The sequence below is a fragment of the Ostrea edulis genome, chromosome 5 (genome assembly GCF_947568905.1).
Source record: "Ostrea edulis chromosome 5, xbOstEdul1.1, whole genome shotgun sequence".
Classification (NCBI taxonomy): Eukaryota; Metazoa; Mollusca; class Bivalvia; order Ostreida; family Ostreidae; genus Ostrea; species Ostrea edulis.
The window spans coordinates 76,413,794-76,440,718 of NC_079168.1; the positions used below are offsets into that span (position 1 = coordinate 76,413,794).

Here is a 26,925-nt window from a genome sequence, read left to right on the forward strand (position 1 = left end):
AGGTGGGATCAAGTGGCTAATGGGAGTAACCACGTCCTGTCAAACGGTCACATCCGAAGTGAAACCAACATCTTAAGCATGTAAACGGAGAAATCCGAAACCAATATTATATTGGTAATTTCGTTACAACGACCTAAAATGTGCAAAATTATTGTCCTTAAACGAGACTGTTTAAACCCCTGTAACATCAACTTATTCGTAACATCAACTTATTTGAATTCAGATGGGGATCCAGGTTAGAATAGGTCCTCTGCACCCCTTGATTGTCGTAAGAGGCGATGAAATTGAGCGGTCCTTCGGATGAGACCGTAAAAACCAAAATCCCGTGTCACAGCAGGTGTGGCACCTTCACCGGCAATGGTGACGTCTCCATATGAGGGACATTAAACAATATAAAATCAACCAATCAACTTATTTGTCAGTACTCTGCTTTAATTTTAAAAAAAGGTGAAGATATCGAACAGTGATCAATCTCTTAACTCCTATAATGATTGTATAATTAGGAGTTGGGAAAACATGGTCCTATGGACATACAAGAGGTGAGAGCAGGTGTCTAGAAGTAGTCAGCACCCCCGTTTACTAGTATAAATTTGTGAAAAATGCAAAAATAAATGTGGTTTCATGGGCAATTTTTGTAATAAATATCGGATTTTAAGCAAAATTAAAATGTTTACAATAATTTCACAAAATTCATTTACAAATTCGTTTTTAGGTATCCTATGTTCTTGAGGACACGTAATACAAACGTAAAAATAAATGCAAGGGTTGATATATATATTTTGTGACTGAGTTTTGTCATAAGAAGTAAAATTATACAATTTCTTTAAAAAGTAATGGCGTCGTAAATTTTCTATGATGTTGAAAAGTTGAAATATACTACCCCTCCCTATATACCGGTAACTCTACATAAAGTGTTCCCACTGTTTATTGAGAAATTGTAAAAGTGAATTATATTCAATGCCATAAAATATATTCATAATAACAGAAATTTCGTTTTCATTTTCATTTCTGAAAAAATTCTAACAATTGCCGTTAAAGAATAAATAAAATACTGTATATGGGAATAATTTTACGGGTTGTAATTTTCGCGGTTTTTACATTTTAGACACATTTCCGGGTTCATGAATTCGCTGATTTGAATAACTATAAGCTCTTTCCCCATTTTAAAACACATTGTGTATTAAAGAATAATAAAAATATTCACGGTTTCTTACATTCGCGGATTCTTTTAGACCGCAAATATAGCAAAAATTACCACTGCGATTTATTTTCCCCCATTCAATACTAACAATTCCATGGGTTTGTTTTTTAGCAAAAAGAAATATTTTGGTATCATAGAATCAAAGTACATAACTAGTAAACTGGACTCATCGACACCCCTAAAGTGATAATTGTACAATATGTTTAATGACACTCTTCGTTCCTCTACTGGTGTTGATCCTTTACAGTACCAAATAGCTACTACGTATTCTTCCATCTAACTCGGTGTGTCTCCTTTGTGTCTGTGTTGATCTGAATCATTCTGGATGCTACAAGTCTGAAACTAAAGTTACAAATGCTAGAATTAAGACGGAACCGTGCAGGTATTATACAGCATATAACATAAATATCTAACGTCTCTTTAATGTACAGTGTTTGTCAAAGAAAATTTCTCATTCACTAACTGTAGGCCATTTTCTACATTTACGATACTCTTACCTTTGAGCGTTATAATTAATGACAACCGTAGACTGAGGACGCTGTTGAAGTCTGTGGTTGATGAAATTATTCACATGATCAGGATAGTCTACCCAGAGGCCATGGGAGTCTCTCCACTGCCAACACCGACTAGAATTTGTGGAAATGTTTTTAGAACCAATAACATTTTTCAGTAGCGGTGGAATATTTGAACCTATATCTTTGTTTGTCATTGATTCTTTTCTTTGGTTTGGTGTCATCGTGCCGTCAGATACTGATGCTTGCTTATCACCAGGAGAACTGTTTTGTATGGCATACAATGTATTTTGAAAATCATTTGGAATAACGGACCGTTTAGTTTCAGAATGCCCCACTTCTCGAGTCTGTAAATCATTTTTGGGACTGAGATTGCTTACAGAATCAGTTTGTAAGTCATCGACTTCCATAGGAGATTGAAGTTCCGAACTTAACTCGGTCGTATTTGTTCTATCAGTACTTGATGTTTGTCCCACTCGTATGTTTGATTCAGATCTGTAGAAATCTTTAGTTTCAGTTGAATCATTACTAGTTTCATTACGTAACATGACATCATTTGAACAAAGATCTGATTTTTCATTTACACATGCTGAAGGTCCCTTATGTTCTTTATTTTCATGGCCCTCATTTGGTCCACTGTAGGGTGATTCCTTCGCAGCAAAATCACCTGTAAATTGTCAATCTATCCATACTTATGTTTGATTATCAAATTGAAATGAAGTGGATATTTATAAAAGAAAACTGAAGGCGCTGTTTTAAATGGTGTTTTATTGTGTTAATCATTGAAGGTACATTTCAGATCACTAACCCTTTAAATCAGTTGAAGGAAGGCCGTGGAGTGAAGCAGGCATTTGTGATGTACGCCGTTGTTCTGTTACAGCTTTCTTCACGTCCGGGGAAAATGGGTCGCTGCAACGAATAAGGATAATTCAAATTGAAATCGTGATGCCATCGATCAACAAGTAATGTATCTATCTGATGTATGTTGTACTACAAATCAATCTACAGGTTATTTCGACTTATAAATATGAAGTAAATCAATCAACGGATTATTTATTTTTATACTAATAAACGTGATGCAAATCTATCACCAAGAAATTTACTCTAACTTGATATAAATGTAATACAAATGAATCTACGGGTGAGTTTATATTAATTTATAAACATGATGCAATCTACAGGTGAGTTTAGTTTAATTCATAATCATGATATAATGTACAGGTGAGTTTATTCTAATTTATAAACATGAAGTTTATTCTAATTATAAACAGGATTCAATTTACAAGTGAGTTTGTTTTGATTTATAAATATGATACGACATACAGATGAGTTTATTTTAATTGATTAACTTGATATAATATACAGGTGATTTTATTTCAATTGATAAACATAATGCAAACAATCTACAGATAAAAGTACTTCAATGTTTAAACGTCATGCAAATCAATCTACAGTTAAAGATACTTCAATAACAAAGATGTAAATCAGTAGAAAGTAAGCCTATTTCAAAGTTTAAACGCGATACCAATAAATCAACATGCAAGACGAATTCAATACAAATCAGTCTATTCTTGAGATATATTTACCAAACTTCAATGTCGTATTTTCCGTCGTATCCGAATCTGTAGTTACCCATCCGTCCACAGGGCCATCGAACCTGAAGTCAGACGAACAACAATGTCAACACTTCGAGTTTTTTCTATGCAACTTGGTAATATATCAATTCCCATTGAAGGAAAACCTATCTTCTCCTCACGTAGACGTTGCTATCATTAAGCAATTAACATTCAAAACGAATGTAAACCAAAAAAATATATCTGTTCTAACAGAAAGGAGGTCAGTCAATAAAAGGTAAGTTTAGTAACATTTCATCTACAATTCAGTTGTATCCTATCTTGTTTCTACTGTTAGGGTGTACTACCAGGTCCGTTTTAGAGCTTAAAGCTAGCATAGTTTGATAGTTTCTGATTGGGGTAAGGAGGAAAAATGTAAAATCACCTCTTATATGTTAGAGAAAATTGTATTTATTGACCGGTCAACAGGGGATGCTTACTCCTCCTAGGCACCTGATCCCACCTCTGGTGTGTCCAGGGGTCCGTGTTTGCCTAACTATTTTGTATTGCTTGTAGGAGTTATGAGATTGATCACTGTTCGTTATCTTCACCTTGCATTGACATCACCAGTTAATATCTTTGCATTCATTTCCGGTTAAGTCATCTCACCACTGATCTAACAAGCCGATATTAGAAGTATAGTCATATTACTACAACGTATGATTTAAACTTTAGGTATTGCGGAATTCATACAAGAACTCTTCATTTGGAGGAGACGGAAAATAGTTGTAGAAAAAAGGACAGAAATGTGAACATTAGTATTGTATATTGATTAATATTGATAATGACCACAAACAGTAGTTTTATATGGGTTAACAATAAAGAGGTTAGTACCTGGGTGTTTTGGCATTGTGCATTTTTTCAGAAGTATATCTTTAATTTCTTCAAAGAAGGGGAGTTATAGAATTAAAAAGAAACAAAGGAAACACGGTGCTCGTTATTGGGCTATATTGTAATACTTGACCCTTTTGCACTTAACATTTTCTCAGGATTAATCACATTAACTCGTTTTATCTGTTGGTATCAACTCAATATAAGGGAAACAAATCATTCATTACGTCACATAAATACGTATTCTTGTCTTCTAATAATAATAATTATATATATATATATATATATATATATATATATATATATATATATATATATTATATATATATATATATATATATATATATATATATATATATATATTGCCTAGATGGTCGAGCGGTCTAGCGCGCTGGTTACATGTTGCTAGGAGATTTGGTTCCGTAGGTCGTGAGTTCAACCCGGGTAGGGGTGGAAGTGGGTATCCAAATAAAGTGAAATTTTCTGTGCTTTATATTAAATATTTCTTCACTTAGGGCAGTTATGTTCATTTAAGAGTTCATTGCTATTTCTATATATATATATATATATATATATATATATATATATATATATTATATATATATATATATATATAAGCACTAAGTTCCAACAACACCCGATACCTAAAAGTGTCGGATCCACAGCATGGATACAAGGTCAAATACAAAAAAATTATACAAAGCACTAAAATGACCAACGACATGAACAACCAGATTGTCAAATTTTCGGGACGACCCGTCCCTTCTTAAGGACAATGAAAAGAATTACATAATGTGGCCAATATCAACAAAGAATAACAACAAAAACTACATATAAATACATCTAGCACTACAACTACACTAATCTACAGACGTATTTACAACGCAGACTACATGTTTTTTGGTCTTTAGGCTTGCCAATCAATGTTAAAAGATTATATATATATATATATATATATATATATATATATATATATATATATAGAAACTCATTAATAGTAGATTGACAATGAATAATGCCCTTTCTGTTCTTAAGATGTGGAAATATATCATCATACAGAATTTGAGAGCTATAAAAACATACTTGGAGTAGTGTCATTTTTTAAAATTGTATAAATGTAACAAAGTGTTACTTCAAAATTAAGATGAAACTTAAGAAAAGGGGGTTGTTGATTAAATTTTTTTAATTATTGGCCATAATACTAAATTTTAAAATGCAATTTCAACTAAATTCAATAATTATTCTTCTATTTGGGAAATATTTCAACCAAGGTAATCAATTGATTATTTCCAAGTCTTTTCTTTCGCAAAATTAAAACACATACATGTATCTGCGGGTATGAATAGTGATGATATCTTAAATAAATCCGAAGCAAAAATGTGTAGAGGTTAGATTAAACAACTCTTCCGACACAAAATGTAGTCCTTTTCAAACCCATTCAAATTTTGATTGACATACTAATTTTCAAATGGATAGGTTTAATTAAATGAATAACATGTTTTGACCAATCAAATAAGCATTGAATTCGTACCTAGACAGTGAAAACATTCTGACTTGGATTTCTCGAAAACAAATTTCAAACTTAAGTTTTAGTTTTATTTGACCAGTCAAAATTTGAGTAAAATCTAAGACTTTAAGTCCAAATTTCGACTTTTGTCGAAAACTCCATGCATGCATGGTTGTGTTTAAACCCCGAGGAGCTAACTTTCTTACTAAATCATTTAATAACCTTTAAAGTGATGACTTAACAACGATGCTGATTGGATGAAAAATTCATTTGATTTCTGAGTCAACAAATTTCGTCCGGAGTTCATCTGCACAAAGCATGCGGGACTACTTTTCTCTGGAATGCGTTTTCCCCGTTCTAATTTTAGCAGTATTTATAGAACGGAAATTTCCAATTGATTCGTTTGATGCTACCAAATATCAACACAACCAAATATATGAATAAAATACAAATTAATTTAAAGAAACAACACATATAGGCCTAGTAATGACGTGGCAGAGTAGTAAACTTGGTGACGTAGGACACTGACTGGTAGAAGTAGACAGATTGTAAACACGAGTTCCCGGTATGCATCCTCTGCTTTACGAGTTCGATAATATCACGGGGCAAGCAGCGACTTTTTATCTGCGAGATTAATAAAATTGAACTGTGTTATATGGGGCTCAGTCAACGAGGGCAATTTATATGGGGCTCACGGCGGGTGTGACCGGTCAACAGGGGATGCTTACTCCTCCTAGACACCTGATCCCACCTCTGGTGTGTCCAGGGGTCCGTGTTTGCCCAACTATCTATTTTGTATTGCTTGTAGGAGTTATGAGATTGATCACTGTTCGTTATCTTCACCTTCCATGAAGAGGTGTTGAGATTTTTACTTGATTTTGAAATGGAGCCGAGTCGCATTCCACCGTTCCTACTACGCAACCAGTGTTTAACGTCTCCTCGTACCCAATGCAGCAACGTGTTCTCTTCCTTTATATCTAATTCAGCTTTGAACCATTACACCTTTAATTTGGTGTATAATCCATTTAATTCTCCACAGTAACTCTACTTGACCTGAACGCAAAGCCAGTTTTGTTGTTTTCAATGGTACGAATAGGTATTCCTACGCGCCATTACAAAAACGTTAATTAAAGCTTTTTGATGAGAGAAACTATTTGTTTTTTATTTCAAAAACATAATTAAATGATAAGAAATAAAAACTATAATTTTTATTTGATGCATTATCAAACGACAAACGCTACGCGCATTGATGAAGATTTGCGTCCCATTTGTTGTTTGATACATGAATCAAATAAAGAATTTTAAGTTTCATTTCTTTAATCACGTAAACATAGCATTATATACATGCGCTATCAGAGAGGTGAAGATAACGTACAGCGATTAATAACATTTTTAGGAAAGCAAAATATAGAGTTGGGCAAACACAGACCCCTGGGTATACCAGATATGCGACCAGGTGCCTATGAGAAGTAAACATCTCCTGTCGACCGATCACACCCGCCGTGAACCCTATATCTTGATCAGGTAAACGGAGTAATCTGTAGTCACAATCAGTGTGCCAAGAACGGTTAAACAATCGATATGAAACACGTCAGACAACATTTGACCCAAAGATAGGTCGTATTGGCAAACTAAATCACTAGAACGACCATAGAATTTCCAAAATGCTGACTTTAAAAGGGACTATTGAAAGCTCTGTAACATCAACTTGTTTTTCAATAGCCTGTCTCGGTAGAAAAACTGATCATGCGCTGAACAAGCTTTTGAGAATCGAATCACTTGAGATTAATTGATTGATAATTGTTCAACGTCCCTCTCTAGAATTTTTCATTCATATGGAGACGTCACCAAGTCCAGTGAAGGGCTTCAAATTTAGGTCTATGCTCGGCGCTTACGGCCATTGAGCAGTGAGGGTTATTTAGCGTGCCACACCTGCTGTGACACTGGACATGCCGAGCGTTTGGTGATGAAGCTGTCACCACCAATTTTAATGACTTAGGTCTGTCGCGGCCGAGATTAGAACCCCGACCTTCCCCATGCGGGGCGAACGCTCTGCATATGATTTTGGAATATTGCTACATAAATAAGGGAAGTTGACGTTGAAGCTGAAATCATCCCGTTTATGATAAAGTTGAGTTGTTACTTTGCCGTTTGTATCTATTTTCAATAAGATATCTAAGTACGAAGCAGATGTGAAGGACTATGTGGTCGTATAGCTGACTTTTTACAGTGGCGTCAGTGGCCGAGTGGTTAGGCCGTCAGACTCTCGACCGAAAGGTCGTGGGTTCGAGTCCTGGCCGCGGCAGGGCTGACGTTGTGTCCTTGGGAAAGGCACTTTACATGAATTTCCTCACTCTACCCAAGTGTAAAAGAGGTACCTGGCTATAGACAGTGAAAGATTTTGTTAGAATGTTAGTGCTCTAGCGCTTGTAATGGCAGCTTCCTAGGAGGCTGAGAAAGTTCTAGATTGATATAAGGTCTGCTGGGGTAATAATGTACATTGATTATTGTAAAGCGCTTTGAGCAGCATACGCTGGAAAAGGCGCTATATAAAACCAATCATTATGATTATTATTATTACTTATTTGAGTGGATTAACATTACAAATGAAGATAAATAGAAAAGTTTTTGATTGAATAATATTTAGAACTGACGTAAACATTAGCATTATGTATGGGTTAAAATAACTAGATAACGTCAGCATTGGCGTCATCAATAGGTTAACATTACACAAGTATTGACTTAGGATGATATCTATTGTAACAACTCGGATCTGGTCAAGTACTGGTTGACCAAGTTAACACTACACAATTATTGACTTTGGGTGAGGTTTACTCGTGACAATACGAATCTGGTCAGGAATTAGTTGACCAGATCCGTATCTTCACGAATAGACCGAATCAACAGCAGCTCCATTAAATGTTCAGGAATTTTATAATTGTGTTCACCATATCTTTTATTCCTTCAACAAAAACCAAAGAAAAACATGTGTATTATATCACATTATAACAACATTTCAACAATCAGAATCTAGAAACTGTAACATTTATTAATTGTATTCTTAATTATCTAAAAAAAAAAAAAGAAAGAAGAAATTGATAATAATTCTATACTAAAAGGTAATATTTGGTTAAGACTTTAATGCCATTAAATATGATTTAAAGATATATGCTTTGACGTGCGCAATTTGATTAATGGATAAAATATCAACAAATATATGGTTGTTCAAGAGGGAAACCGTCCACAGTTAATACTGAGGTGAACTCATTCTGACCAATCAGAGGACATCAAAATTCCTGATCATTTAAAAGACAAATGATGTAAACGGTGACGTTATCTATGAGCTAACATAGACAAAACATGTAAAGGTTACCCTTAGCCTAGAAAACTAACGTAAACGCTGGCGTTATCCATCACTCGGTAAGCTGTTCCTATAGAACCCTTACCACCATCCTGTTCTTCCCATTTCCAGTCAGGGCCTTGTAGAAATAAAAAGTTAATATTTTGTGTAGACATGGCAAATATCTAATGCTTTCATAAATTGGAAACTAATTAATTCAAAGAGGAATAAAACACGAAAGAAAATATGTACAGATGGAATGTGTAGGATATGTACAATACAATTTTGAAATTGAAAACTTCCTAGTTTTCATCATTTAGTGGATAAATGCAGTTTTATCTGAAAGTAACCTAAACATATTCTTTAAAAACCCCTATACTCGAAGTCACGATCTACAAATCGGACGTTGGGTAAGTAAACCCTCTGAAGTATCAGACAAGGCAATTAGATTTGAAAAGACGAGAAAATATAACTGATATTTATTTTTCCTTTGTGTTGTGAAATCGTCCATTATGTGGATGTGTTATTTCTTTTCAATGATACGGGTTGTTATGGATATGGATTACACGCCACTGGATATATCTGATAAAATACTTGCCTCTCTTTACATAACACCCAACAGCAACAAAACCATCAATAGGAATTCTTGGTTCGTCACAAATCACAATATCATATACACCATTTATTCCGTAGTTGTAAACACACCGATTCCCATTATCCCATTCCACTCGCACGAAGCCAGCTGTCAAAAAAGCAATTTTGTTTATGCACATTGTTTGCATTATTATCTATGATGAATACGGTTTCTACAATAAACAAAAATAGTAAAGATTTCAATCACAAAAAATCCTAAAGGTACATCAATGTCACACTAAAATATCAACACTTGCTCTGCACCAGACATTGCTTACTCCGGAACTTAGTTTTCCGGCGGTTTATGACTCTGTCTCTTAGTGTTTTGTGCTCGACTTCCGGTTTCATTATTAAAGTGGCGCAAATGCTGATACCACACACGTGTTGCGATTATCCTTCTTTGATTGGCGTGGTGACAGCGTGATACGACCCACGGCAACATCAGTAGGTACTTTTTTCATACCGTAATTAAGTTTTACTGTGGACACGTGTGATTATCAGTAGTGTGTACGGTTATTGTGACGTATTTGGTACAACGATGGCGAGTACTGCCCGCGCCCCCAAACAGTGGTGCCTGACGAAAATTGAAACTGTGAACGCATTCGAAAATTGGAGAGAGAAATTAATCTATACACTTTCACTAGACAATAATTGTGTCCCTTTCTTAATATCAAGAGGATGGTGGGAAAAGAAAAGCAAAGCCACGTCATTCCGAGATTTTGCCTACGATGACGAGACTGTACAAGAGGCCAGCCGCCTCTCTTGTGGACAGAAAGTGAACATTTATATGTGTACATATGACTTACCTTTATCTGTACATGTGTACACATGCCTTACCGTTATCTGTGTACACATGACTTATATTGTATTGTGTACACATGACTTGTATTGTGTACACATGACTTACCTTTATCTGTGTACACATGACTTACCTTTATCTGTGTACACATCACTTATCTTGTACTATTTACACATGACTTACATTGTATCGTATACACATGACTCGATGTACAATGTGTCTTTGTATCTTTGATTCACCTTGTACTGTGTGACTTTGGGTTTCTATGTACTATTACCTTTGCCTTATTCATTACTATTACCTTTGCCTTATTCATTACTAGTGCCTTTGTCTTATCTATTACTATATCATTTTGACTTATCTATTAATATATACGTTTGACCTATCTTGTACTATATGATTTAGATTTCCTTTGTACTGTATACATTTGATATACATTGCACTGTTTGTATTTCCGTTGGCTTGCCTTGTACATGAGCCTTTGACTTACTTTGTACTGTGTACCGTTGACTTACCTTTATCTCCGTGTCCAACTATAGTCCCATTGCCCTCACTGTCCTGGTTCTGAAATTTCCAGTGGGGGCCGCGGCAAACTCTTGTACCGAGACAGGGGACCGTGGAATATTTTTCTTTGTAATTGAGGTCATCCGAGTCCTCATCCATTCTATTTTGGGTTTCGAGAATCCTCTCCCTATTATGTATCAACTCGTATATGATATCCTGAAATGACACATTTCATCAAGCAATATTTATCCTGATGAAAGCAAGTATTTTATAGTTTAATCAGTGTTCAGGCAAAATCAAACCGCAGAGTGCCCTTACTCAGTATTCCGAAAATTCGGTAATGTCGACTGGTCAAAAATTTACCCCTGTAACTGTATATTGGTAACAACGCAATGTTGTATAAGAAACATTTTCAAGTTTAAAAAAATGCGACAGAATCTGTGGCAAAAGGCAAATTTAACACCCGACAAGCATTAAAGGGAATACTATGTGGTATAAATGTAGAATACCGTATGGTACAAAATTTAGATGTTGCGTGAAATAAAAATGTAATACTAAGTTATATAAAAGTACTAAGTGTTATGAAAATGGAATACTAGTTGATATAAAAATGAAATACTATATCATATAAAAATCAAAACCTAAGTGCATTGAACACGGAATACTAATTGGAATAAAAATGAAATAATAAATGATATGAAAATGGAATACTTAGTAGGAATAAAAATGGAATACTAAGTGGTATAAAAATGACATTCTAAGTTGTACAAAAATTGAATACAAATTGATATCAAAATAGAATACTAAATAGTATAAAACGGAAATACTAAATGATATAAAAGTGAAATAATAAGTGGAATAAAAATGAAATACTAAATGATATAAAAGTGAAATACTAAATGATATAAAAGTGAAATACTAAATGATATAAAAGTGAAATACTAAGTGGAATAAAAATGAAATACTAAGTGTTATGAAAATGGAATACTAAGTGGTATAAAAATGGAATACTTAGTGATACAAAGATGAAATACATGTACTAAGTGATATAGAAATGAAATACTAAGTACAAGCTTTCAAGTGATTTTTTTTTGGAAAAATAAGAACCTTTTTAGGCAAAATTATTCATAAATAAAGGCTATTTCTAAGATATTTTGGGATTTTTAGACAAAAATAAGGGGTAAAACTTCCTAATCAATACAAACAAGAGGCCCATGTGCCACATCGCTCACCTGAGTCATTTTGGCCTACATTTAAAAAATTTCACTATACATCCGCATGTAAAACTTTGACCCCTATTGTGGCCCCACTTACTCCCGGGGGCCATGATTTTAACAAACTTGAATCTGCACTATGTCAGGAAGTTTTCACGTAAATGTAAACTTCTTTGGCCTAATGGTTCTTCAGAAGATTTTTAATGATTTTCCCTATATATGTGTATGCAAAACTTTAATCCTCTATTATGACCCTATCCTAACCCTGGAAGCCATGACTTTAACAAACTTTAATATGCACTATGTCAGAAAGCTTTCATGTAAATTTGTACGTTCCTCACCCAGTGGTTCTTGAGAAGATTTTCAAAGATTTTACCTATATATTCGCATATAAAATTTTGATACCTTATTGTGGTCCCAACATACCCCCGGGAGTCGTGGTTTTAACAAACTTGAATCTGCACTATGATAGGAAGCTTTCATGTAAATTTCAGCTCTGCTACCTTAGTGGTTCTTGAGAAGATTTTTAAACTTTTTAAGTGAGAATAAGATTTTTAAATGACCCATCCTATTTTTGCATTTTTGTGATTATCTCCCCTTTGAAGGGGGTATGACCCTTCATTTGAACAAACCTAAAAACCACTTACCAAAGAATGTTTTTGCTAAGTTTGGTTGAAATTGGCTCGGTGGTGCTGGAGAAGAAGTCGAAAATGTAAAACGTTTACAGACGGACAACAGGCGATCAGAAAAGCCTACTTGAGCTTTCAGCTCAGGTGAGCTAAAAACTTTAATGCCCTCAAAAGTGCATATACTGATGAAAGGTGTACATAAATATATGTATTAACATTAAACAATTTGACAAATTTGGACCCATCCTATAGTCAAAACCCGGGAGTTGCGAAAATCACTTTTTGTGGGGGTAAATCCTTATCAATTATGCATTTAGTTTTTATACTGTACCAGTAAACTTAAAGAAGTCCTTCAAATCATAAATCACTATAATAACTTTGACTCCAACCTGAATCCAAATCCTTACCCCCTAGGATCATGGAATTTACCATTTTCGTAAAGGACTTCCTACTCCAGGTGTCTGTATTTGCCCAACTATCTATTTTGTATTGCTTATAGGAGTTATGAGATTGATCACTGTTCGTAATCCTCACCTTTCTTCTAAATATCGATTTAGTTTCAATTTAGTATCAATAGCATTAAAGGGACTGCTTCACGATTTTCCTCCAACTTTTGTATTTCACTTTGAATAATCAAAATCTATAGTCTAATATGTTTTAGAAGGTTTCCCAAAAGATTAAGTTATTCATCATGACGGAAGCTCATTATAGAGAGTTTATTATTTGCTTTGAAAACAAAGATAGAGGTGTGTTACTGTTTACGAGTTTTCAAAATAAATGGATATTGATCAAAGTTTATTATATATATCACATCTCAAGTATACTTTAGGTAAATTGTGTCATTTAAAAGTTAAAATTTGTAATTGTACAAAATGAAGATGCTTTGAATTACAAAATTAACGTTTCACTGGTTTATAAAGACTCAAGTCTTTGTTTGCGTAACACAGAGTCAAAGCTAAGATATTGCTCTTATTCATTCAGATGGTCCAAATTTTGGTTGTCATCAAAAAATGAGCTATATTTTAAAATTTTAACACCAAAGATGAAAAATATTTCTTTCGAAAAACGTGAATTAGGCCCTTTAAAGTTGCTGTATATCACTATGCATTTAGTTTTTCTTGCGCTTGTGGAGAAGATATTTGAAAATTGGTCAATTTTTGGGAGTTTTTGTCCCGCCCATATAACCCCAGGAGTCCTAAAATTTACAATTTATGCCCCCTTGTCCCTTTGATGCTTAATACCGAATTTGAAAAAAAAAATATGGAAAGGTAGTTATCAAGAAGTTAAAAATGTTTAATAGTTAACATACGACGCTGGACGACGGACAATTTTGCAAAAATTGTAAAATTAGGATTTTCATAAAGATATAAGGGATTTATTAGGAGTTTGGGACTTAGATAAGGAAAATAAGGGTCTCTGACAAAAATAAGGAAAAATTGAAATAAGGGCCCGCTTGAAAACGCGTCAGCGATATAAAAATAATATAAAAATGATATTTTAAGTGATATAAAATGGAATACCCAGTAATATACAATGGACTACTGAGTGGTATCAAAATAAAATACTGAGTGATGGATAGAAATGGAATACCAAATCGTCCTCATCATATGTCTCATCAGGGATGAGCAAATCAGCGACAATTCTCAAGTTTTCTCTTTCTATTATTTTCTCATTCGTTGCCTTGGAAATACGATCCGCTGCTACCTATGAAAATATAATTAGGCTTAACGTTCGACCCCTAATCTCAAATTCCAGAAACAATTAAAGACTGGTTATATAATGTAATAATTGACATATCAATGAAATCTTAACTTACATGATGGATTATGTAACGTCCAAAACACCTTGCTTTACGAATCTCCAACACTTTTCCTCCATTAGACAGCGACGATATTGTCTGCAATAAAGCCTGCAATATAAATGGGCGTCACAAGAAAAATGACATGTATTTCAAATATCTATTTCATTAATGTGCACATGTCAAGCAAATGCATAGAAAATCATTTCCATTCTTATTGCAAAGGATCTTATCAACTCTTTCAATTTTGATAGCGTTGTAGTCTCCCTTAGAGATTTCGAATCCAATTAGCGATGATATGTAAATAAGTTACCTTGATAATACATCACTATGTGTACACTGTGACGGTTATCTCTCAAAAATTTACATGTAGCGATTATCCGGTTAAATCTTTATGATCCGCAAATTTACGTAATGAAAAACCTTGATCTATAAATTTTCTCGATATAAATGATATAATGAGTCATTATATATAAAGCACAAAAAATAGCAATGAACTCTTAAATGAACATAATTTCCCTAAGTGAAGAAATATTTAATATAAAGCACAGAAAATTTCGCTTTATTGGGATACCCACTTCCGCCCCTACCCGGGGTTGAACTCACGACCTGCGGAACCAAATCTTCTAGCAGCATGTTACCAGCACGCTAGACCGCTTGACCATCTAGGCAAGTCTTAAAAAAAACTTGCTTTCGATGACGATGGAATTCTCGCCACGCTGTCACACGCTACACGGTCATTGAGAATGGAAATGGGATACAGTTATTTTTAACGTACATTTAACAGGATCATACATGATACACATTGCATTTGAAATATTTTAAATATACCCCGGGTATTTTGATTCGTGCGGTGAAGGCAGTTTTTATATTTTCCATTTTACAAAGTAAAAGAGGAAAATGAACAATTACGCAAAACCAAGTAAAACTATTTCATAAAACTGTTTAAGCCGAAACTCTAATGTTAATATTTTTACTTCATGTTATTTAACATAAACATTTTACATAGAATGTTTCCTTTAATGTACAGGAATTTAGAGGCGCTCAACACTTATACACTGAACTGCTAATATTTCTGTACTTTTAAAAGTGCCTTACACTAACATTGTATAATGTTCTGTGTATTATGTTGAACGTTGCCCACATAACGTCATGAGGATGACGTCTTAATGGAACTTGCTTACATTGTTTAAAGACCCAAATAAAATACCGCACGGTTTCTTCACGGATCACTGGATGTGGAAGGAGCTCATCTATGGTCATTGTTATTTACCTGGAATTTACCTGGCCAAGAGATCAGGGTGCTGTGTATACTTTTGATGTACACAGAAAGGGTATCAGGGTGGTCTGCAGAGTTTCTGTGGTCATAGTGTTTGTATAATGGTTGTATCCCTATTGCTGGATGACACACAGTCTACACCACCCCCTCTTTCTCTCTTTTACTCTCAGTCATTGGCTCAATGAATATTTTTTTTATATATAAATATATAACTATCAAAAATTGATAATATAAATTATTTCAATAAGTTACAAGTTTTAGAAATTAATGGGCAAATTATTGTTTGATTTCTGATTGTGTAATTTATAATGCATGTATATAGAGGGGGGGGGGGAATTACAATTATATTAAAAATGCGTTGTGCAGGGGTCTTTTTAAAAACAATTGAATTACGAGAAAATAGCAGTTGTGGACAAGTCAATTCTATCAAAACTCTAGAATACAGGCCTTCCTCAAGATCTAAAGAATGCCTGTAGGTACTGGTTGTTATTGTTATCAAAACACCTCTCTGGAGTCCCTGCAGACCACAGTGTCTGCAGGTGTCACTCCACCTGAGATCTATTGTTAAATGTTTGATTGACAGACGGCTAACAAATTGAGGGTGTTAACTTAAAGTTGGGTCTTTAAAAATCTACTGACGAGTCCGTTAGGCGAAAGCGCCCTAACCACTCGGCCACGGAGGCCCCTATAGAATTTTTATTTTGATTATATATATATATATATATATATATATATATATATATATATATATATAAAGATATATTCAATTTCATTATTTTTTTCATTTACAAAAAAGGAACACTTATCTATAAATAAGCGAAGTTTATTGAATTTGTGAGTCTTCAGTCCTCATCGGATTTAAATGAATGTTTGACAGTACATCTTGGCAAAGGTTTAGTAAAAATTAATATATACCTTGGCAAAAGTTTAGTAAAAATTTAGTTTAGGGATCTTTTGATATGAAAATTTCAAAGCAGCGACATACAGCGATATAATATTCCAGATATGCGCAGAAAAAGGTTTTGCTGTTAATCGAATGTTTTTAAAAGGGATGAATCTACAGATCTGTGTTTTATCGCAATATTTCCCAGAGAGCCACAGTTCTGCAGGCGCAGCTATATTTGTATGTGTGATGGAAATACACGATGACGGGGTTAATTTTTGTATTTCGCTTCAATAGTCCTATGATAAATATACAACGTAGTGGAAGAAAGCCTACTGTGGAAGAAATAATTTTCAAAGATAAACTCTTCAAACATATGTTTATATTTACATCAATATATGTGAATAAAGAAATTTGAAACAAATTATGCAAGGGACGTAGCCATGCATGTGCGGGAAAAGCTTGTCTATAGTGATGTCATGCACTTGTATTCTGCATGCAAAATACTAGTATCCGATAAAAATCTAAATTTGATCGATCTTCATATTGTGTGTAATAGTTACATGTCACATTACTTACGTAATTGGGGTTTTCTCCGACTGGAAAACAGAAAATCGGATGCTTTTCTCCTATTTGAGAGGTATGTGAACAGAGGATTGCCATTGACTGTATAAAGAAAATACTTCATTATCTACATCTCATTACTATATCTTCATTAACTTCCATGAGCTATTTAGCACAAAATAACTCAAGTAAATTTAACGGCAAACAACTCAACTTTATGACAAACGGGATAATTTCAGCTTCTCCATCGTCAACTTCCGATATCTATGTAACAATATCCCATTATCACCTGCATATGTTGCTTATATTTCCCAACTGATTCGATCCACAAGAGCTTTTTCATTTCTTAAATTGAAACAGGCTACTGACAAACAAGTTGATGTTAAATGGGTTTAAACAGTCTCGTTTAAAGTCAGCATTTCGCAAATTCTATGGTCGTTATAATGATCTAGTTTGCCAATACAATCTATCATTGGGTCAAATCCTGTATGACGTGTTCCATACCCATTGTTAGGCCAGTCATGACACAATAATGTTGACAACGAATTACTCCGTTTACCTGATCAAGATATAGGGCTCAACGGCAGGTGCGACCGGTCGACAGGAAATGCTTACTCCTTCTAGGCACCTGACCCAGCCTCTAATATATCCAGGGGTCCGTGTTTGCCTAAGTCTTAATTTTGTATTCCTTATAGGGGTTATAAGATTGATTACTGTTCGTTATCGTCACCTTTCATGAGAGAGGAAATGTTTGCAATTTTGGTCAAGGATAATTACACGGGTATCAGGTGTTTGATCCGTCTCAATATCACTGGTATTTAAGTTCCTGAAGTCCGTTGATTTGCCGTCAGTGAAAACGACTACTCGGGGATGCAATTGAAAGTCTCCAACTTGTGAGGTGTGCGCTGTAAATAGTATGTTACAGCTGTGATTAAAGTGATAACGACTACCAGGGGATATAAAAGTAAGTCTCCAATGGATCTGATGTGGGCTGTAAATATTACGTCACAGCTGTGACTAAAGAATTTCATGATATTTTTCTACTAACTGTTCAATGAAATGGGAATTAATTGGTCAACATATTTCAAATGTTTCGATTTTCCTGTAAATTGTTGCTATGATAACACTTTCATTCACTTATATTTCTTGTGGTATGTATTTATCATCTGTGAAATAAGAAAAAATGTACAATCAGTTTGTTTTAGGTTAATTTAAAATAGCACAAAAACCACAGTTTCAAACTTGTCGACCTATTGTCATGGCAACCTTAAGACATCGAATTTGAGGTGTGGTATAATTTTAAGTTGTACAGTAGCATTGTATGAAGTCTAAAGAAAATGTATGACCATGGGTTCCAAAAGTTTCAACGTCATCAAGTAACAATTACGTAAAATGATTGGAATAGTATCGCTGAAAATAAAATTTTCATTGGCGAAGCGATTACAACAAGTAACTGCGTACGGCTCTGTAAACTTAAGATTTGCGTCACGCTTGATGCACCGTTTAAAATTGACCACCTTATTCGGAAATAATAAGCTGATGATTTTAGAAATTCTGTTAACCTTATCAGAATAAAGTCATTCTAATACAATATTTGTAATTCTAATCCGTTTATTTATTTCACTAATGTAAACCAGATTTTGAACTCTGCAGCGTCGGAGTTTTATAAGATTGATGACTGTTCGTTATCTTCACCTTTTCATCAACTAAAGCATAAATTACTTTATCTGCAACAATTGTCCTGATTATTTCAGAATTTGTCTCAACTACCCACCCGCTTACACTTCATTTGTATGCCATCGTTTTCGTGCACGTGTCTTTGTCCTTTGACTATTTTTCGTTGACTCGCCATAATCTAATTCATTTAATGTGCAATATAATATAATCGAACGTACAACTTATCTTCTTTCGTTTCGGTCTTAGTTTTTTTTAAGTTGTACGGTTGTACCATTATTGTATAGTTTTAAATTCTTTCACGTAATTTTGTCTCTAAAACAGTGTTTCAACGTGTAACTCAATTTACTTCGCTTCGGCCTTGAACCTTGTGTTTCTAAATCGTACCAATATTGAATTTTTCACGTATTTCTGTCTTTTAAAAACATCAACTCAACTACAACTCATCTAACCTCGTTTTGGCCTTGAGTATTCAAATCATATCATTGTATTATCCCGGATGTTTGTATGTCTAAATAGTGATTCATTCAAATCAACGTAGCACTTATCTTATCGGGCTCACGGCGGGTGTTACCGGTCGATAGGGGATGGCAACTCCTCCTAGACGCTTGATCCCACCCCTGGTGAGTTCAGGGGTTCGTGTTCACTGGGCTCTTCCTTTATATTCATATTAGTAAACTTTTTTCGTTTGTCTTGAGGAAGGGGCGGGTCGTCCCTAGGAATTATCGAATAGTATCTGTATAACCCAGAAATAAGTATAGAAAAATCTACGCAAGTAGTAGTCATAATATAAAAATATCACACGGTTGATTGAGTATACTCGAGAAGTTCCTAGGGGGTATAATAAATGATATGCATTTAGAAATGCACATTCGAATTCTTGGATTTTCATAATGTCAAAAATCTAGTAAACAAATGAAATCAGAGTATTCTTCATTCATTACTTTTAAATTTTCTAATCTTTCAAATCCAAATATTTTTACAACATAATAGAAAATTCATTTCATCACCCACAGCACCAAAATTACAATATAGGCATATTCTAAGATGTGCGGGTATGTTTCTGTATCTACCAGTTTCGATGATTACTTTTTCAACCTGCTGAAGCTTCTTCTGTAACTAATTTTTCATAATTGACAAAAGTGAGAACGTTGTCGTGGACATCGTTCTTACCAACGATCAAACCAATACGATGTCTCATTTGATTCCCTTTTACGTCTACATCTTATTTACAGAAAACTTTACTCATTTCCACGGAAAATATTTGAAAAAGTCAAAACTAGTCAATAGTTGGATTTTTAATAGATGCTGCGAACATAAGAAATTTTTCTTGTCGTAAAATATCAATCTTGCCTTATATTATACTTTAAGTTCAAGTCTTCACAGAACTTTATCTCTATTATGAATTCCGTCACAGATTATGCCAGGCGATGGACTAAATTTGAAGAAGGTGAAGAAATTGACACCTTGTCAGAATAGATAAAAAGTGTAAGTATGTTGGAATATCCATGGGCACGATTTATGCTCCTTTGTTAGCTGACCTGTTTCTATATTCATATGAAGCAGAAATTATTTTTAAAAAACTTCTACGTGAAAAGAAACAATCTACGTGAGATCGAAATAAAAGACACCACAGAGTCGTCCACTTCTGCTTCATAATTAGATATCTTATTGAAAGCAGACATTAACGGCAAACTGACAACTCAACTTTATGACAAACGGGATGATTGCAGCTTCTCCATCGACAACTTCCCATATTCATGTAGCAATATTCCATTATCACCTGCATATGGTGTTTATGTATCTCAACTGATTCGATACGCAAAAGCTTGTTTTGGTCAGTTTCTAAATCGAGGCAAGCTACTGACAAACAAGTTGATGGTACAAGGGTTACAACATTGTCAATTGAAGTCAGCATTTCGCAAATTGTATAGTCGTTATAACGGTCTAGTTCGTCAATACAACCTATAATTGGGTCAAATGCTGTCTGACGTGTTTCATACCGATTGTTAGGCCGTTCTTGGCACACTGATTTTGACTACTGATAACTCCGTTTACCTGATCAGGATATAGGGTTCACGGCGGGTGTAACCGGTCTACAGGGGACGATCACTCCTCATAGGCACCAGGTTCCACTCTTGGTGTCCCTAGGGATCCGTGTTTGCCCAACTCTCCATTTTGTATTCGTTATAGGGGTTATGAGATTGATCACTGTTCATTATCGTCATTCGTTGGTTCATAACATATACCAGAAGTGGTGTAAATCAAACGTGGATTTCAACAATTCCAAACAATGCTTAGTAAATTTGAAATCAAAAATCTTCTGCCAAGCAACATCATCAAATTATACGACTTTTCAACACTTTACACGACCATTTCTCGGAACATATTAAAGACCAGGCTATTGACATCATATACATAAGTTTCATCAATAAAAATGAAAACCAGATCTTGTGTTCAATCATCCAAAAATTATTTATACACCACTCCGATTCTACGCACAAGGACTATGAACTTGATATCAAAATGATGCTGGACATTCTGATTGACAATATTTACTTAGTCTGGTTGTGATCAAGCCTTCCAACAGTCTGTCGGAATACACATGGACACAAATTCTATTCCATCATTAGCTGACCCGTTTTTGAATTTGTATAAGGCAAAATATATTCCAGGTATTCAAATTAATAAATTCTGACTTATAGCACTACTAAAAAGAAGCACAAATCCTGCCCAAGGCACTTTCATCAGGCTGTAATTGAGAAAATACCTGCTCCTTCAAATAATCCACCAAGAGCCAACATGAAGGCGGCAGGCAGGGGAGATGGACCGGAACATTCCAGTTCCTCTACAAAAATCAGAAACCAGAATGATAAACAGTAAAAACATAAATGTGTTGCAATGGAAATTATACTTGTATGATACATGTAGTAAAACAGGTTTTCATTTAAAGATGTGTGCACATGAGTTTTGTAGTATTGGCAATTTCTGGGGAAGTATATTTATGAATTCTGCATTGAAGAATCTAATTTTTAAAACTGAGATCATAGTGCTTCTTAGTGAGTTACAGCGTTTTAAACTTGCCGTTTTGGCCATGAAAATTTACTCAAGATTCATTCACGTAAACTTAAGTTATCCGTTAATACCAATACAATATACGCAACACATATCAATAATTACATCAAATAGATACAAAAAAATGTTTTAATAATACAAATGTTACAAGGTTTGATACTACTAGATAGGAAATCAATATTTTTTGCACTTCATTTACGGAAATTCACAGACTATCTAAACTACTCTGTGTTATGAATGATATTCCTTATGAATCATGCCGCTAGTTCCTTAAACTGAAATTTACTAAGAAACGAATATATTTCGTCAACATAAGCAGCATTCTTTGTCATAAATATGTGTATTTCAGCATATTCCATGCCTACAACCGGTATTTCCTACAAATTTACTTTCACCATTGCATCAAAACTTTTTAATTACAAACAAATTTAACAGTACCTAGATGTAGACCATCTTATACATAATCAATCTATGAGTTCTTATTCTTCGTATTCTTTTAACTATAGTCCAGTTACAAATGGCATTACTGCTTATGTTGATTTAGTTGAAAATGAGGATCTGAAATAACTTATTTTGAAAAGTCCTAAATTCAAAGAACCTCGAATTTTCAATTGGCGATAGAACTTCATCTTTATTATGACTTCGGTCAAAGTTTATTCCTCTGTGTTTAGTAAACCAGAATGTATTAAAGAATTTTATAGCTTACAGGAGGAATATATTTTGGTTCCAGTTGACAAAGCCTGTAATAGCATTGTCTTTGTTTGTAAGGCTCATAATAACAAATGAATTTGAAACGAACTTGGCATCAATTCCACACTTGGTAATCGTACTTATACTCCAACTGCCCTTTCAAAAGATGATATTCTTCAAAATCATGCTTCATTTGTAAACACATTTTAAATTCCAGTCAATGGGACAAATGAATATTATTAATCGTACCAATACCGAATTTCTAAACTTCACAAAACCCCTTACAAACAAGGATGCATATGTTGGATCCAGTAAGCGTTCTACCAAGTCCCTATCTTTGCTCTTCACGAAATTACTAACAGTCGTGAAGGAGAAACATCAAACGTATTGTGCCGCAACATATCCTAGAAGTGGTGTAAATCAAATGTGGGTTCTATAAACTCCACAAGAACTTTTAGTAAATTAAAAAATATCAAATCTACAACATGAAAACCTACGAATTTTCAACACTTTACACGTTCATTCCTCGTGAGAAATGAAAGACCAGAGGTTGTGACATCATAGACACTTGTTTCTTCAACAAAACGGGAAAAAGGAAACATTCATATCTAACGATCAATTATTCAATTAATTATTTTTTAAAACACCACTCCGATTCTATGCACAAGTATTCTGAAGTTAATATTAAAAAGATGCTGCATTTCCTCATTGACACTATCTTCGTAGTCTTATCTGTTAATGATAATCATTCTGTCAATTCGATATATCCCATTTAACTCAAAATAACAATATATAGACAACAATGTTCGGTGAATTTAATTAAAATACAATAAAGGTTTCCTTTTATCCTTTATATGAGTATTACCTAAGCTCTGTTTTATTGCAGCATATTGGTTTGAGTAGTAGTGAAGGAATTTAGTTTCCTGTCCACAGACTATTACAGAAACATTTTCATCAAGGCGTGGTCTATGCTGTTCAAACTCTACAAAAATGAAATGAAATATGTAATAACATGATAGTTTAACGAGAACAATTTCTTCGAATATCACACGACAAACCATCCAGAATGTCGATGACCGCTGTCTTCATTTCCCTGACAGCTGTTCCTCTCATGCTTTCAGACACGTCTAGGATGAATAGGACGCAGGAACCTCTTCCTCTCTGGTGTCGAAGAGATCTCTCTAAAATTAATCAACAAATTCACCACAGGTGTTATGTTATATACGAATAGTGTTTCCACGTTGCATAAATAAGTCTTTCCTTCATCAATAATAAACTTCCCCTGATACAAGCTGACAATGCTGTTAATCAAATATAAACACGTTCTACGAAGTATACGGTATTGCCAACATCCTTTTAATATCTTCAGATATTCAGAGATTGATCACTCTTTGTTATCCTAACCTTTCATAATTGAAAAAAAAAAAACAAATTCTTCTATAATTAGTTTCTTTGTACCATGCAGTGAATTCATTGATGTGACATTCAATTTGATATTGAGATATATCGACGATGTATTATCTATCAACAGTAATAATTTCATTCATATGTCGATTCCATATATCCCAGTGAATTCGAAATAAAAGACACCACAGATTCGTCTACTTCTGCTTTATACTTAGATATTTTATTGAAAGTAGATATTAAGGGCAAATTAACAACTCAACTTTATTACAAACGGGATGATTTCAGCTTCTACATCGTCAACTTCTCATATTTATGTAGCAATATTCTATTTCCACCTGCATATGGTGTTTACATCTCTCAACTGATTCGATACTCAAGAGTTTGTCCTGCGTATGGTCAGTTTCTAAATTGAAACAGTCAACTGGCAAACAAGTTGATGGTGCATGGGTTCCAACATTTAGCAAATTCTATGGTCGTTATAACGATCTAGTTTGCCAATACAACCTATCATTGGGTCAAATGCTGTCTGATGTTTCGTGCCGGTTGTTACACCGTTCTTGGGCACTGGTATTGGCTGCGAATGGATCCGTTTGCCCGATGAAGATATGGGCTTATGATGGGTGTGGCCGGTCGGCGGGGGATGCTTGCTCCTTCTGGGCACCTGATCCCACCTCTGGTATATCCAGGGGTCCGTGTTTGTCCAACAATCTATCTTGTATTGCTTATAGGAGTTATAAGATTAATCACTGTTCGTTATCTTCACCATTCATTCATTAGATTTCGTGGGGACTAAATTTTTGTGGATTTTGTGCATAGCCCTATCCCATGAATTTCAAACCATAACGAAATGTACAATTTTGTAATGTGTACAATAAATATAGATATAGATATAGTGCTGCAATATGCTACCCAAAGCTATAAAAAATCTAATGTAGTGTTTCCATGTTACATATCACTGTTCGTTATGTTCACTTTTCATAATCAAGTCATTCGTTGATCATTAATAAAGCACTTCCTCGGCTTCACGCAGACAATGTTGTTGATCAACTATAAACACATTCTTCGTAGTCTACGGTATTGGTACTATTTTTATATGCTTAGGTAATAAAAACTTTTACAGTTATTTTGGTTTGATTCTTTAGATTTCCTGGGGACTCAATTTTCGTGGATTTCGTGGGCAAACGTATTCCAGAAATTTCAACCACAACGAAACGTACAATTGTTTAATTAGAGAAACCATATCCACGAAATCATCCTAACGAAATAATAAAATCTCCACAATCAGCAGAAATTGGCCACGCGAATTTAATTTATTCCACATTGGCTTGTATAATTGTCTATTGCTGTTATTGTTGTTTATTTTGAGGGAATATCTAAAATAATGGTAATATTCATATCAGATCAAAAGTATTGATTATTCATCGTCAACGTTTACTATTCCCTTAATGAATGACTTTCGTCAATATCTTCAAGTAAAACCTACGTTTCGCTGCTTCCAACTTGGCCTGGGAGAGCCACATAGTTGTGTATCCTTCAATAGAAGTCTCCATGAATTGCTGAAAAAAGAGAAAAAAGCTATTAACACACAAATATCAATTGATTCACTGAAATAGTCACCGTTACTATTAGAAAGAATCACAAACCTGCATCATATTCTCAATAATTTCAATAATCTCGACAATATGGATAACAAGGAAGAAACTACATCGATATTAATAGCATTTGTACAGACATTGATAATCAGGAAGGAAATGACCACAAAGATACTGAATGCAGATAAAATTGCTGAGACTTTCGTGAACAAGATTATACAAATTGATGATTCAAAATTATATTTTGACAGTAAGAAATACATTAACTGTGGGAAAACATATATTGCATGTTTTGTTCAAGGGATATTACATTAAAGACTTGAAATCTATTTTTTACGACAATTCAGTTGAAAACACGTGCTATAATGACTTCCTCTTCGAATTGAGTTGTACTCAATAAACTCGGGGAGTGTCGCTTTTCACACGTGAAAAAAAGGATTATCAACATGCTGACCAGTTTAATTTGGGAAGAAAACTGAAACTTGTAGATATTTTCACACACTTTCTTATAATGCCTCTCTTTTTTCCACATGTTTTTTAAAGTCTTATCCGCGAAATAATATTATTGAGCATGAAATACGTGGTCTCAAGTATCGATCATTGTCAATTGTCAATGTTATAATGATATTTTTCAAAGATTCTTGGAGAAAATCCTTCCATATAATTCCCATTTTAGTTCCCCCAACATATATTCATCTAATGACTTTAGTTTGATGGCGGACAATGTCTTTGATTTAGTGGCACTGCTTTAGGTACCAATATGACTACATCTTAAGCCACCATATTCATTGTGAAAAATAGAATACAACTTGCTGATTTATAGGTTGTTTAGGCATCTAAAGTCGTTTTGTATCATATAACATTTTTCATCATAAAATCATGTTAAATATGCACTTACATATGACGTCATTATACAACTGTTATAAATAAATCACGAATGTATTTTAATCGAAAATGAAAAAGTAATACACTACCCCAGGATTTAAACATCGGTCTAACTGGCGATAATGATGATAAAACGCCAGACGTTTATCAAGTTATGAAATTGATCACTGTTCGTTATCTTCACCTTTCGTTCATGTTGTTCAGGACTCCAAAGTGGGTTTGTCTCATATGTAACATTGAAGTGGACCAAATATAGAATCTCAATGTTTCGTAGCGTTTGCCAACCGAATCCATC

The 26,925-nt window shown here is 34.2% G+C and overlaps 1 protein-coding gene across 1 annotated transcript; it reads right to left on the minus strand.

The window, feature by feature from the left end:
- Nucleotides 1–411: 411 nt before the first annotated feature.
- Nucleotides 412–25,885, minus strand: LOC130046398 (uncharacterized). The gene is made up of 16 exons (XM_048878942.2): nt 25,797–25,885; nt 25,637–25,709; nt 23,805–23,927; nt 23,612–23,728; nt 21,752–21,829; nt 18,085–18,212; nt 17,323–17,409; nt 14,600–14,692; nt 14,374–14,487; nt 10,952–11,156; nt 9,603–9,746; nt 9,058–9,143; nt 3,300–3,370; nt 2,522–2,622; nt 1,699–2,380; nt 412–1,543 (listed from the first exon to the last, which is right to left on the minus strand). The coding sequence occupies exons 1-16, from the start codon at nt 25,803–25,805 to the stop codon at nt 1,462–1,464; spliced, it is 2,193 nt and encodes a 730-aa protein (XP_048734899.2). The 5' UTR covers nt 25,806–25,885; the 3' UTR covers nt 412–1,461.
- Nucleotides 25,886–26,925: the final 1,040 nt, after the last annotated feature.

What these genes read in the sequence shown, in the direction of transcription:
- LOC130046398 (XM_048878942.2), bottom strand. An exon ending in TCGGAGAAAACCCCAATTAC is followed by an intron (nt 14,693 to 17,322) that starts GTAAGTAATGTG and finishes TTTATATTGCAG; the next exon opens with GCTTTATTGCAGACAATATC. An exon ending in ATTAATTATAACGCTCAAAG is followed by an intron (nt 1,544 to 1,698) that starts GTAAGAGTATCG and finishes TTGTAACTTTAG; the next exon opens with TTTCAGACTTGTAGCATCCA.